The 14,627-nt window shown below is 41.3% G+C and overlaps 2 protein-coding genes and 1 long non-coding RNA gene across 3 annotated transcripts; 2 read left to right on the top strand and 1 right to left on the bottom strand.

Annotated features, from left to right (window-relative positions):
• The first annotated feature begins 4,008 nt into the window (after window positions 1–4,008).
• On the top strand, window positions 4,009–8,751 carry LOC103514191 (inward rectifier potassium channel 2). The gene is made up of 6 exons (XM_026827224.1): window positions 4,009–4,164; window positions 4,725–5,035; window positions 6,044–6,309; window positions 6,758–7,052; window positions 7,522–7,758; window positions 8,535–8,751. The coding sequence occupies exons 2-6, from the start codon at window positions 4,857–4,859 to the stop codon at window positions 8,722–8,724; spliced, it is 1,167 nt and encodes a 388-aa protein (XP_026683025.1). The 5' UTR covers window positions 4,009–4,164; window positions 4,725–4,856; the 3' UTR covers window positions 8,725–8,751.
• On the top strand, window positions 8,752–10,121 carry LOC113469475 (ATP-sensitive inward rectifier potassium channel 11-like). Its single transcript, XM_026827226.1, has 3 exons — window positions 8,752–8,785; window positions 8,958–9,009; window positions 9,758–10,121. Exons 1-3 carry the CDS (start codon window positions 8,752–8,754, stop codon window positions 9,963–9,965), a joined length of 294 nt encoding a protein of 97 aa, XP_026683027.1. The 3' UTR covers window positions 9,966–10,121.
• Window positions 10,122–12,792: 2,671 nt separating this feature from the next.
• LOC113469474 lies at window positions 12,793–14,406 on the bottom strand. Its single transcript, XR_003392876.1, has 2 exons — window positions 14,251–14,406; window positions 12,793–12,855 (listed from the first exon to the last, which is right to left on the bottom strand). It is a non-coding gene; the product is annotated as an uncharacterized LOC113469474 (long non-coding RNA).
• Window positions 14,407–14,627: the final 221 nt, after the last annotated feature.

A 14,627-nucleotide genomic window follows, 5' to 3' on the forward strand; every position in this document is an offset into this window, starting at 1 on the left:
TGGAAATGGTTGATCTGACTTTGAACCCTCTGGGAAGATGCCTGGAAAAAGACGAACCCGAGAATAGTTTCGGTTTAGTTTTCTACTTCTTTCTTGTTATTAGAAAGACACATGCTATTTTCTTTCCGAGTGTTCAGTGTGGAGGGTTCTGCCGTATACACTACAGCTACCAGAAGATCATACGAACAGTAACTTTGTAATGCCGTGCATTCCTGAAGAGTTATGGTCCCGAAAATCGAAGAGCAAGGTAATACCGCTGAAGCCGAACAGCCTAGCGGTTCCGAGAACCGAACATAATCCTTCAGATAAATCCGGCCCCGGCAGAATAGACACCCACAGGCGCTGCGTTTACAAGCAGACGCGACTACGTACCGAGAATATTCCTAGACTGGCTCAGTAGTTGAGCAAGACCGAGTTTAAACAGGATTGCTAGCTGAGTCTTACACATTGTGCACGAAAAGCGATGAAATTTGGTATGCTATCCCGGTATGGTCCAAGGACGCGACTGTAACAATTTGGTAAAAATCGGATAGTCCGAACCCGCAACTTCTCAACTGTAAGTCAGAGAGTGCTAAAAGTAGCACCATTCGATTCCGCGTGAAAAATCACATGGGATCAACTATTCACTTGCTTATTTGGTAACGGTTCACAAACAAAAGGGAAATTTGTTGACACCGGGGAGTATCGAACCCGCAACTTCTCAACTGTAAGTCAGAGAGTGCAATGGTGCTACTTTTAGTACTGTCTGACTTACGGTTGAGAAGTTGCGGGTTCGATACTTCCCTGTGAACAAATTTCCCTTTTATTCGTGAACCGTTACCAAATAAGCAAGTGAATAGTTAATCTCATGAGATTTTTCACGCGGAATCGAATGGTGCTACTTTTAGCACTCTCTGACTTACAGTTGAGAAGTTGCGGGTTCGATACTCCCCGGTGTCAACAAATTTCCCTTTTATTTGTGAACCATTAACAAGAAAGCATGTGAATAGTTGATCCCATGTGATTTTTCACGCGGAATCGAATGGTGCTACTTTTAGCACTCTCTGACTTACAGTTGAGAAGTTGCGGGGGAAATTTGTGGACACAGGGGAGTATCGAACCCGCAAATTCTCAACTGTAAGTCAGAGAGTGCTAAAAGTAGCACCATTCGATTCCGCGTAAAAAATCACATGGGATTAACTATTCACTTGATTATTTGGTAACGGTTCACGAATAAAAGGGAACTTTGTTGACACAGGGAAGTATCGAACCCGCAACTTCTCAACCGTAAGTCAGACAGTAATAAAAGTAGCACCATTCGATTCGGCGTGAATTTGCGGGTTCGATACTCCCCTGTGTCAACAAAGTTCCCTTTTGTTTGTGAACCGTTACCAAATAAGCAAGTGAATAGTTGATCCCGTGTAATTTTTCACGCGGAATCGAATGGTGCTACTTTTAGCACTCTCTGACTTACAGTTGAGAAGTTGCGGGTTCGATACTCCCCGGTGTCAACAAATTTCCCTTTTATTTGTGAACCATTAACAAGAAAGCATGTGAATAGTTGATCCCATGGGATTTTTCACGCCGAATCGAATGGTGAAACTTTTAGAACTGTCCGACTTACAGTTGAGAAGTTGCGGGTTCGATACTCAAATGTAATAGAAAGTCGTGTGATGTTCACACCAGATTTTTTCAACTTTCTTTTCTTGGCACCCACCTGTGTTGCCAAATGTTCTCTCGGTGCTCACGCTAATAAAAACCTGTGTGTGGAAATAAGACCGAATGGATCTCGTAAAAGTTTGAGACAAAATGAAGAAGAACTAGTAATAGCATTAGAAAACATCACCAGAAACTGTAATAACCAACATGTAAGGGGAGGGAGGGAGAGAGAAAGAGAGAGAAAGAGAGAGAAAGAGAGAGAAAGAGAGAGAGAGAGAGAGAGAGAAAGAGAGAGAGAGAGAGAGAGAGAGAGAGAGAGAGAGAGACGAAATGTATAGTGGGGGAGGGAGAAGAAAAGGAGAGGGAGGAGGAAGAGGGGGTGGGAGAAGAATATAGGAAGGAGGAAGGAATAAGTAGAGTGGAGGGGGTGGGAGGGAGAAATGATTAGAAGAGGGGGAGGGAATCATTTTTGTAAGAATAGTATGTATATTTGTCTAATTTTGTAATTTTTGAGTTTTTGTTCCAAGTTCAAGGCACTTCCCCCGAATCAAAGGTTTGAAATAGTTAAAAATCTCAAACTCTGTTTTGGATGCTTCAGTGCTACTCATTCAAGTACAGAATGTACTTCTAAGTTTTCCTGCCAAACCTCTAATTTTGTAATTTTTGTTCGGAGAGCGCAAAAATTTTGAAATTGAAGTTTTTACTTTTTTCGGGTGTGATTAAAAACTGAAAACTTACCTATAGACAAAACTTGTTTAACTAATAATGGTAGGAACGAATAGGCAATGGGTTTTCTTTTATTTGTCCAACAAGCTCTTTTTCTTCTTCTTTTTCCTCTCCTCCTCTTTCTTCTTCTTCTTCTTCTTCTTCTTCTTCTTCTTCTTCCCCTTCATAAAAAACCTGTCTTGTTCCTTCAATTCCTTGTGCTAGTTCCACGTAATTGGCGATGTCAAAAGAAATATTGTTTATAGAAAGCAAAAAGCGCCTTCTACCATTCACTCCATCATCAATTCATTAGTCATTATTTTGTGATGTGGGGTAACTGAGCTAAAGGGGTGCTCAGTTACCTTCAAGGGTGTCCCCACAACCCCGGCCCTGAACACAAACTGCTCCTGTTAGTTCTTACATTATGTTACCTTCCTTCTATCATCTCTCTCTCACGAAAGGAGAGAGACACATATCTAAGAAGTTAGAAAATAGGTTAGGAGATGCCATCAATTGTACATTTTAAATTGCGAAATAAAGAAGAAATTATTCAATCAATCAATCAATTTCTCTGTCCAAAAAAAAAACACGATGAACCCACCAGAAGTCCCCGAAGAGGTCACAGGGGCTTCTGGATCTATCTTCTCTCTATCATAATTTATAATTATGAATCTCATAAACAACCGAAAAAAACATCCAGGAATCATAACTTACGCCACATATGACAAGACAGAACTCTGCCGTAACAAACACGCTGACATAAACAACTCCAAATTGTCACACATTCGGAGATAATCGTAAAAACTTATGAAATTTCATAAATTAAACACAGATAAAGGAATATTACCTTGGTATGGTAGGAAATACTCCGTACCCAACTTATGGTAGGAATCTTTACGTATGATTAAAGTGATGATCTTGATTCTTGATAGTGAGGAAATTATCGTGGTGTAACTGATTCGAAGGAAGCTGGGAGTAGCTTATGCAGACGAGATAGCTACCACTGAAATGCTGCAATACGTACGAGTATTCCATGTTACGATCTCATATATAGAGTTCAATCTTATTGATAGATACCTACTTTATGCATCGTTGTCCGCGAGTTCGAACCTCTTTCGCATTACTTCAAGGCACATTCAAATACTCCGTACCTAACTTATGGTAGGATTCTTTACGTATGATTAAAGTGGTGATCTTGATTCTTGATAGTAAGGAAATTATCGTGGTGTAACTGATTCGAAGGAAGGTAGGAGTAGCTTATGTAGACGAGATAGCTACCACTGAAATGCCGCAATACGTACGAGTAAGTATTCCATGTTACGATCTCATAGATCAGGGGTTTCCAACTTCCATGTGTATGCGGGCCACATGGTACATTCGGAGGTACTTCGCGGGCCACATATGTACATAGCGGAGCACCCCCCCCCCAAACTTTTCAGAAATGGAGTCCGATCGAATTTAGAGCGCCGCAGGCGAAACTTTTCAAAAAGTAGGTATTATCCTAATTGTAGCTGAACACTAAAGGGGATCAGTTTCCATGACTCAATGATAAGTTGATAACTACTGGTGTTCAGACCTCCTAGTTCCCTTTCCTGTAAACGCGCCTTAGGGGGTACGTACCCCTGATTCTCCAAACGTACAAACCGAACACAGCATTTGTTGAGAATTTCAGATTCATCAATAGCTAGTCGATACTTGGCTCAACGACAAAACGATTTTAATTTTTAATCAACTGAGCACAAAATTGCCTACTCGTGTGTGAGACTTGCTTAAACCGAGATTTATTCAGATTTTGCCTACTAAGTAGTGTGTGAGACTTAGGTAGTTATAACTTATCCAGATTACAGTAGTCAGTCATACCTAATATTACCTACGGTGCCATTAAATCTCTATCAAAAGTATCGAACGAATTCCAGTGTTTTTCATAATAATAATTACTTATTGGAGTTATTGGTTACCTAATTTCAATGTTCTCATAATAATTTTATTACCTACAAACTACTCGTGTGTGAGACTTGCTTAAACCGAGACTTGTTCAGATTTTGCCTACTAAGTAGTGTGTGAGACTTAGGTAGGTAGTTATAACTTTTCCAGATTACAGTAGTCAGTCAGTTATACCTAGTATTACCACAGTGCCATTAAATCTCTATCAAAAGTAGGTATCGAACAAATTCCAGTGTTTTTCATAATAATAATTACTTATTGGAGTTATTGGTTACCTAATTTCAATGTTCTCATAATAATTTTATTACCTACATACTTGATTACCTACGTAGGTACCTATATTCCTATATTCGTCGCGAAGTTTTTTGGAAATTGGGTACCTACGACATACATTAGTGCCTAATATACGTAATAATCCAATAAAAATGTGTATCTAGACTAATCTAGAGGTATTTTGTGAAGTAAAATTCAATAGGTTTTATAGTTCTTTCCGTTAACACGTAGGTAGTAGGTACCTGTAGACGCTCTGGCAACACTGTCAATTCCTTTTGGCAACACTGTAGGTGAAAATGAGACCAATACTACCAATAGAAGAGGTAGACACAGAGGAGGAATTCACGGAAGAAGAAGAAGGCGAGTGTTTCTTTTCCGTGCAGAATTTGAGTTGGAATGAGGGTGGCGATACGAACGCCATGTTCCAGAACTTGGAGTCTCCTATCAGTGAAAATTCAGCAGGCAAAGTGTACAGGTAAGTAGGGAACTTGCATCGTTATACCATAGAATAGATATGTTTGCAGGCAAAGTGTACAGGTAAGAGCGGAAGAGCTTTTCACTAGCTGCTCATCTATTTTTTGCCTAGGACTAGGACTAGGATGACATTTGAAATTTGAAGCCAGTTAGGTAAATCTTACTTGAGTCAACCCATAGAATAAGCGCGTAAAATTTTAAAACCCCTAAATTAAGGACCCTTACAGAGTTTCTTTTCTTTTAATTTAAAGACTTAGCTAAAGCCGAGAATGTGGAGGTCTCCAGCCAGATTTAACAGCCTCTTTCTGAAGTACATACGAGTAGGTAGGTAGGTACATTACATGGATGTGAGATCAATCATCGTGAAGTTTTAGGCTTGTTCTTTTAAAACCAACAGCTAAAACCTCTTTAAACTGCCCGCTGGATAGGCTAGTTAGGGATTCGATGGCCCGCTTCCTTTCGATTCGATGCCACACTATTATCACTATCACGTCAAGTGACATGACGTAACGTGATGGTATAGTACTATAGTGTGTTTCTACCTTAATTCTCAATCTCTGCCCCCAGAAAAATCTGGTGTGAACATCACACGACTTTCCTTATCCTATTGAATGATGCTTATTTGAGTGTTCTTTTACCCTAACTTTTACCAATATCTCTAACCGCTTTGTCGCTATAGCTGAAAACCGCCAAAATCGGTCGAAATCTGTCCAAAAGCGGTCAGAATACCGCCAAGCGCAGCAACCATCTCAACCAAATATATTGTGTTGCATCCTTGTCACATTTGTGAACTAGGTACATACCAAATTTCAAGTCTCTAGCTTATACCGTTCCCGAGATATTCCTCTTTCAACTGCCAGCTGGACAGGCTAGTTAGGGATTCGATGGCCCGCTTCCTTTCGATTCGATGCCACACTATTATATCACTATCACGTCAAGTGACATGACGTAACGTGATGGTATAGTACTATAGTGTGTTTCTACCTTAATTCTCAATCTCTGCCCCCAGTTCCAAACCCACCTCCAGCAACAACTACACCCTGCGCCGTCTAGTCTCCAAGACCGGCTCCTGTCGCGTTTCCAAGCTCAACAGCTCTCAGCATCTTCCTCTCTTTACCGCCGCATCCGACACTTTCACCTCCCTGATTGAATGCCGCTGGCGATGGGTGTGGACAATCTTCACCCTGAGCTTCGTGCTGACCTGGCTGCTGTTTGCTGTCGGCTGGTGGATTATAGCGTACCATCATGGGGACCTGAAGACATCACCTGTACGATAGGTAATAATAATAATATGTATTTTAATTGCCAGTACCTTGCGGTGTTCACAATATGGACTTAAAATTAAACTTAAAACTATAACAAAAAAAAAAAACATTTTAGTTATAGAAAGACTTTGGCACTCGTTATCACAGAAATGAGAAAAAAAAAAATTAAAGACTTAGCTAAAGCCGTGAATGTGGAGGTCTCCAGCCAGAGGTAACAGCCTCTTTCTGAAGTACATACGAGTACATTACATGGATGTGAGATCAACCATCGTGAAGCTTTAGGCTTGTTCTTTTAAAACCAACAGCTAAAACCTCTTTTAACTGCCAGCTGGATAGGCTAGTTAGGGATTCGATGGCCCGCTTCCTTTCTATTCGATGCCACACTATTATATCACTATCACGTCAAGTGACATGATGTAACGTGATGGTATAGTACTATAGTGTGTTTCTACCTTAATTCTCAATCTCTGCCCCCAGTTCCAAACCCACCTCCAGCAACAACTACACCCTGCGCCGTCTAGTCTCCAAGACCGGCTCCTGTCGCGTTTCCAAGCTCAACAGCTCTCAGCATCTTCCTCTCTTTACCGCCGCATCCGACACTTTCACCTCCCTCATTGAATGCCGCTGGCGATGGGTGTGGACAATCTTCACCCTGAGCTTCGTGCTGACCTGGCTGCTGTTTGCCGTCGGCTGGTGGATTATTGCGTACCATCATGGGGACCTGAAGACATCGCCTGTACGAGATCCATTCAAGTAAGATAATTGAGAGATATTTACAGAAGGAAACTAATGAGTACTTGTCCCAAGTAAGATTGCATTGAAATGAGGGACTTTTCTAACGGAATTCTTGTGTGCGGAGTCCAGTGTGTAGGACTACTACTCCCATTCAAGTAAGATAGAATTTGATGCCCAAGACTGGACCAGAATTTGAAATTTATGTCAGCTTTAAAGCAGGGTAGTGCGTCTGTCTTTAAGCGCTAGGTAGGTCGCGGACTTGATTCCCGCCCGGGGCGGATTTTATAATGAACGCATAATGTAAGTTCTCGGAACGGCTGGCTTTCTCCTATTAATTACGTTTTCCTTCTCTCTTCGCTTTCGGGACGATAAGACCTTAGCAGCTACAGATCCCTATTCAACCTAAAAAAAAAGTTACTGTGAGAGACTATTTCTTTATTGCAATGACGTATTGCCCTGTATCACCCAATCTGTTTCTTTGTTGCAGTGACACACTTCCCTGTGTCACAGGTGTGGACGATTTCATCACCTCCTTCCTCTTCTCCATGGAGACCCAATATAGCACAGGTTACGGATCCCGTATACCAAACACCCACTGTCCAGAAGCCATCTTCTTGGTGTCTATACAGAGTATATTTGGTGTACTCATCAACGCTCTGACCGGGGGTATTATCTTTGCCAAGCTGGCCAAACCGAAGAAACGGTCCCAGAATTTACTTTTCAGGTATGTACTCTCGTACCTCTCTAACTTAGCCCAGCCAGCAGCCACTCACTACCAGGTATCAGGTAGACCTGACAGGCGGACCTGATCAGGTGTAACTGTCAGGTCTATCTGATAGTGAGTGGCTGGCCTTGGGGATGTATAGATCTCTGGTTGTTTATTTTAAAATCGGTTAATCAAACTTAAGTCGGTCAGCCTAGCTTCGAAAGTAGCGCGTCTGCCTTGTAAGCGCTGGGCCGCGGGTTCGATTCCCGCGAGGGGCGGACTTTACCGGACCTTCTGCATGGCAAGCAAGAGCATTACCACTGGGCTAACCGTGCCCCCAGGACTTTCCAATTCCTAGGACTTTGCAATGATTATGAATGATTGAATACTACAAAGCCCTAGGAATCGTGCGTTATAAAATCCATGTCGTTACCACTGGGGCACGCAGACAGCCCAGTGGTAACGTTCTTTCTTGCCATGCAGAAGGTCCCGGGTTCGATTCTCAGAGTCGACAAAAAAAATGCACTCCAGCACATAAAATGGGAAGTATTGTGTCTCTTGTCGCCCATTTGATAAGGGACATACTACGGAATGGTTATGCTATGACATAGACCACGGAAGTCTAATGGAGCATTTGTCTTATTGCTAGGAAATAAAAATGGCTTCAGTTTGGCATTCGGTCGACATTGATACTGACTATCTGAGCTATTCTCTTCTCTTCTGATTCTATTTCAATTCAATTCTATCAATATTATTCTATTCTAAATTCTGATTCTATTCTGTTCTATCCACAGTGACAAGGCGGTCATCTGTCAGCGGGATGGTGAGTACCGTCTCATCTGGAGGATTGGAGATCTTCGCAAGTCTCACCTGATTGGTGCAAAGCTCAGAGCTTGGTTCCTGTGCAGAAGAATGACCAGAGAAGGGGAAATGATACCACGATATAAATACAAGCTCAATATTACTGTGGACGATGGAGGGTAAGTAACAGGGAGCTTGGTTATTAACTAGATGGGTGACCACAAGCTCAGAGCTTGGTTGAAGAGTGATAAGACCTTAGCAGTTAACAGTTCCCTTTTCAAACATTTTTTTTTCTTTTTTTTTAGAAATCAAAGATTATATTTATTTATTTTTTGTTCAAGTAGTTGAAATCTGAAGAAAAAGGAATGAACAAGTTTAAGTTTTCTTTCTGTACATTCGTGCTATTTCTCTGCAAGTTCCCGACATTGTCACTAGATCGCGCTGGAACGGTGTCTCCATCGAAGCCAGGTAATTGTAATTTCTTTATTGGCGAATAATGTACATGGGTATGTTAGTTTCAATCCCCGAATTCGCTCGATGAGCGAAAAAAAACGCTCATTCCGCGGAGTGGAAGATTTTCGGCAATTGAGCAATTGTAAATAGCTCAGTCCGCGGACTGGATTTATTCTAAAGCGCAGATTGCCAAAATCGGCCATTGAGCACCAAGAGAAAGAAGGCTAAACTCCGCGGAGTGGAAAAAAGAAATACCAGACCGAGGATTGTGCGTTTTGAAATGCTTCCATATTTCCAGATTTAGTTCATTAATTCAAGAAGGAAAAAAATCAATGCCAGAATATACTTGAAAAAAAAAAAAAAAAAAAAAAAAAAAAACCTAGGGGAGTTTCAATCCCCGAATTCGCTCAATGAGCGAAAAAAACGCTCATTCCGCGGAGTGGAAGATTTTCGGCAATTGAGCAATTGTAAATAGCTCAGTCCGCGGATTGGGTTTCTTCAAAAGCGCAGATTGCCAAAATCGGCCATTGAGCACCAAGAGAAAGAAGGCTAAACTCCACGGAGTGGAAAAAAGAAATACCAGACCGAGGATTGTGCATTTAGAAATGCTTCCATATTTCCAGATTTAGTTCATTAATTCAAGAAGGAAAAAAGTCAATACCAGAATATACTTGAAATTGAAAAAAAAAAAAAAAAAAAAAAAAACTACCTAGAGGCTTTTCAATCCTTCTCTTATCTCATTACTTATCATTCTCTTTCTCAGGTCCTCATATCTGCCCAGCGAGATCCAATGGGGGCACCGGTTTATGCCCATGTTCATCAAGAGGGACTGCAAGTATTACGTAGACTATGCCAGGTTCCAGAATACCGTGCTGGTGAATATGCCACTGTGTAGTGCCTACCAGTATGAGAAACTAACAAGGGATGCCTTGGACCTTGTGGAGAAGAAGGAGAAGGAAGTTAGAGAATGAGAATCTGCCACAACAGATACAGGGCCAAGTGCAGCCCTTAGACTCCATAGAGTGATATGTTTGTTATCAAAAAGTTGTTACATATTATGTATTATTATTATGTTAAGGCGGTCTCTTCCTGATCCCTTGTGTGCCGCGTCCATTTTAATTTAGGACTATTGCACTGCAATATTATGTATTAAGAAAATAAAACAAATAAATAAATCTTATTTTTTATGCGAAGTCTTATCATCCTACAAAAGGAGGACAGGATAGGAAAAATCCCAGCCCCTCCTAGAAAAATGTTGCCCCGCCCGGTCATCGAACTCGCAACCTAGCGCTTACAAGGCAGGTGCGCTATCCTCCAAGCTAACTAGACTGGTGAGGTGGTGACTGGTGCTTCAAAAATATGCCTGAAATATGAAATGGCCATAAATGTAAGTCCACCATGGACTTTACAAGACAAGACGGAGCCAAAAGTAAGAAAGTGGGAAATTTGAGAAAATTAAGATAAAAGGCAGGCACTCACAAAAGAGGTTTTTCCCCGAGAAAAGTTCCCAGCTCGAATGAAGCACCGCTTATTTTTTTCTCCTTTTCTCTCTCTCTCTCGTCAGATATTTGTGTTTCCTAATCGATCCCGTCTTGCAGTGTGCGCCCGTCAAGGCGCTCACTGGACCACTATTACGCACCTTAATTACCAGTTTATGGGCCATAAACCAATAAGCCCAATAAACTGTAAGTGGCGCAATTACCTACTCATTTATCTCATGAGGCTATGTGCGCCCCCATAGCAAATTCTGGCTTGAAATCCATCATTTGAATGTTCATTATTTACGGTCCCGTCAGGGATCAAACCTTTCAAATAACCAATCAGTTAATCAAATCATAAATCTTTGTGGTACAGCAGAGAGCTTTTTCCACAACTTGAGTTTGTATCACAGCATTACTGAGTGCCTCCTTTACTACATATTAATTTTCATGTACTCGTATCATCAAGTTACACTGGTAATAACGCCACTGGTCGCTACTCGCATAAAGTAAAACCTTTCAAATAATGAACCTCTATAATATCCAGGGGAGTAGGAGGGGAAGCTACCCCCACCCCTCAGCTAGGAGGGAACCTACCCCCTCCCAGGAGTGGTAGAGGAAGATTGAAACGATTAATTAAGCTAAATTATGATCTCCGAAGATACTAAAAGTTTTTCCTGAACCATCCCTACCTCTTCACGAGTAGCTGGTTGGAGAGGAGGAGGAGGAGGAGGAGGAGGAGGAGAAGAAGAAGATGAAGGACGAGAAAGCTAGATGAGGAAGAAGAGGAAACGGAGGTGAAGGAGAAGATGCAGGACATGGAGGAGAAAAAGGAAGAGAAAGAGAAGAAGGTGGAGGAGGAGAATCACATAATCTACATGTGTTACGTCGTTATATATTATGGACACATTAATAGAGAAATACAACCCCGGCCCAGAGGGATGGTGTGTGGGGGGGGAGACGAGACATCAGTTAAGTTGTCAGATGTCAGATGTTAGGCGGTCTCTTCTTGATCCCTTGTGTGTCGCGTCCATTTTTGTTTAAGACTATTGCACGGATACTTACTCGATTATAATCGTCGAAATATCGCTTCATGATGACCTGCCGCTGGGCGTTGGATCGTTTGGTAACCAGCTTGATAATGGCCATCTCATCCGTACCGCTATCCTTCGTGGCGTTACGCAATAGAAACGCATCCTGAGACGGTGAAAACGGTTCGTATGGAACAACCGTTGGTTCCGGCTAGACGGCAAAACAAAAACCAAAATTGTTACCGGAAAGGCTGGCTTTCTCCTATCCTGTCTTCCTTCTCCATTCGATCTCTGGACAATAAGACCTTGCAGTTACAGTTCGATCTATCAAACCTCACGGAAATTTGGTTAATCATTGCCCAAATCCTTACAAAAGGCAGGTCCTACCTTCCAAGCTAACTTTATTTCAGGCTAGTTTTTGGTGACGAAGGTTTTACCCTCCAAACAGTCCAAGTCCTTCATCCGCCATCACCCTGCTTGAGTTGGGCTGGGAAAACCCAGCAGCACGCGATGGCCCGGGCTGGCTAGATTTCGGATTGTTAGGAGATAGCTTATAACTAATACTACTAATAGACCTATAAAAATAATCAGGCAGGTAGGTCGGTAGGTAATGTAGGTATTAATGCTAGTTGTACTTACGATATATCCGATGGTTCGGTGTCTGCATGTTATTCTCGAGCGGCATCACCTGGGAATAGTTGAGAACAAAATCAAAATCGTAGCCCCGCGGGTAGCCAGAATGATATAGCTCTACGTGTCAAGCTTCCTGATATACCAAATTACCAAACCTTCTAGAGTTCCGGCACCGAGGCACTCAATTGCACTTCAATTTTTTTTTCTTTTTTCACTCAGTGTACTTATGTAGTATCTATTCTATCGTCAAGGTAACATGAGTTTCGTCAGTCAAGGTTTCAGGTCTTCAGGATTAGCAGATTCTGTGCAAGCAATGACAATTACCTATATGGGTGTAGCATCAATTATTCCGCAATGTCAACATAATTATAGGTGCCTTCCTAGTTTTGGTTTGGTACCTGCTGACTATTGACAAACACTATCGTTATACAGCCTTGTAAGTGCTAGGTCGCGGGTTCGATTCCCGCCTAGGCGAACGGCTGGTTGAAGAAGCTATATGAGGACCATTGCGGTCTGTGAAAGCTAAGGCTTATAATGCCCGCCAATAACACTCAGATCGTCTGACAGACAAATTGAGTGTGAGTGGCGGAATTATCTAGAGAATACTTACCTTTTGGAAGGTCGACTTGTACATGGTGTCCGGCAAAAAGTTATACTGCCCTTGGAGTAAGCACAAAATTGAAAGTTGTAACCAAACTTTATCTTTAAACTGTAGAAACCTAAAATTGTAGAATGTTGATTATTATACTAGGTCAATCCAGTTAAAACTGAAGTACTTGCATAAAATATGATGTACTTTTTGTTATCACTTTACTGCGATAAACAGAATTCCTAAGATTTTTCTGACTACCTAAGTATGACGCAAAATTGGACACTGACAGAAATATTGCGAAATTGGCCGGCAATTGGAGTCAAAATTTACAATAAAATTACAATTAAGTAAATACTTTATTTAGACTGCCGACGGACGGAAGACTGAAAAGTCCCTTTTTGTCAGCAGTCCCTTCTGAATAAAGTCTCGTTTATTGGTTATGGGTAAATTGTTTTTTGTCACAATAATGGAAAAGTTCTCGTCTTTTTTATCACGAAAAAATTCAATTTCGTTTGCTTTGTGTCCAAAATACGTCGCACTTATGTGATCTAAGTACCTATGTTTTGAAATATTGCACGAATTGGCTGGAAATATTATTTTTTTTCTCTCTCTCTCATGAAAATATGTATTAGCGGGGAATTTACAACAGTCGAAATTAAAACACGAATTGGCGATGAAAAATAGGTAATTGAAAATAATAAAATAAATGGAAATCTGAAAAAATTCGCAGAAAGCGTCGATTCACCAAACACTCAACACCTACAACACAACACAACACAACTATGCTATGACAAAGAGTGTAATGGAGTTTATTTTGAGATCATAGTTGATGTTGATAGAGAAGAGAGAACAGCAGGCTTTAATGAAACTATGAAAGCGAGGGAGAAAGGGAATGACAAGGTGAGAGACAGAGGAGAAGAGAGGGAGAGATTAAGGGGGGAAGAAGGGAGGGAGAGGGGAAAAGAGGGAGAGAGAGATTGAGAGAGGAAGATGAGAAGGGAGGGAGAGAGAGAGAGAGGAGAAGAGAGAGAAATTGAGGGAGGGAGAGAGAGATTAAGGGAGGAAGAGGAGGAGAGAGAGAGATAATAAAAGTGTGAGATAGAGCAAGCCCGTTTCTAGGATTCTAGGGGGGGGGGGGGCAATAATAAAAACCCAATAGTAATATCAGACTTTACCCGCTGGGCCCCCGTTACTGGTTGTTGGTTCACATGAAATTTCAGCTTAAGACTTAAGTTTTATAGGTAGCTATGGGATTTTAAGAAAAAAGCTCAAGGGCCTAAGTAATGTGGTACAATTGGACACAAATATTGGTTAAACTCCAATTTCTTGGCATTAAAAAAAGAGGTGTGATAGAGGGAACTGTAACTGCCAAGGTTTTATCGTCCCAAAAGCAAAGAGCGAAGGAAGACAGACAGGATAGGAGAAAGCCAGCCGTTCCGAGAACGAGCCGGCTTCCGTGGTCTTTAAGACAATATTTGTGCCCAAAAGTACGACACCCTTACGTGATCTATTCAAGTATTACATTTTTGGCTGAAAATATTATTTTCCTTTGTCCAAAAATATCAACAGAGACTTTTCACCAATCGAAATTAAATCACGGACTGCGGACAAATCAGAACTTTGCAGAAATCACCGATTCAACGAAAACTGAGAGTCAATTTTGAGATGATAAAAATAATGGTATTGTCGAAGTTGAACAAAGGGGCTTCATTCAATGAGAGGACAAGAAAGGGAGTATGGGACAAGGGACAGATAAAGAGGGAGATTGGGAGGAGAGATAAGGAAAGAGATGAGTTTGAGATTGGACCAGGCCTGTGTGCTCCTAGTTGGTAAACTAATTATTTTCCATAGATACCAGCTTGGGGAATTATAAAATACTTAGAGGAAAAACTCTATCGC

The sequence above is a fragment of the Diaphorina citri genome, unplaced genomic scaffold (assembly GCF_000475195.1).
Source record: "Diaphorina citri unplaced genomic scaffold, Diaci psyllid genome assembly version 1.1 scaffold1099, whole genome shotgun sequence".
NCBI classification, from domain to species: domain Eukaryota; kingdom Metazoa; phylum Arthropoda; class Insecta; order Hemiptera; family Psyllidae; genus Diaphorina; species Diaphorina citri.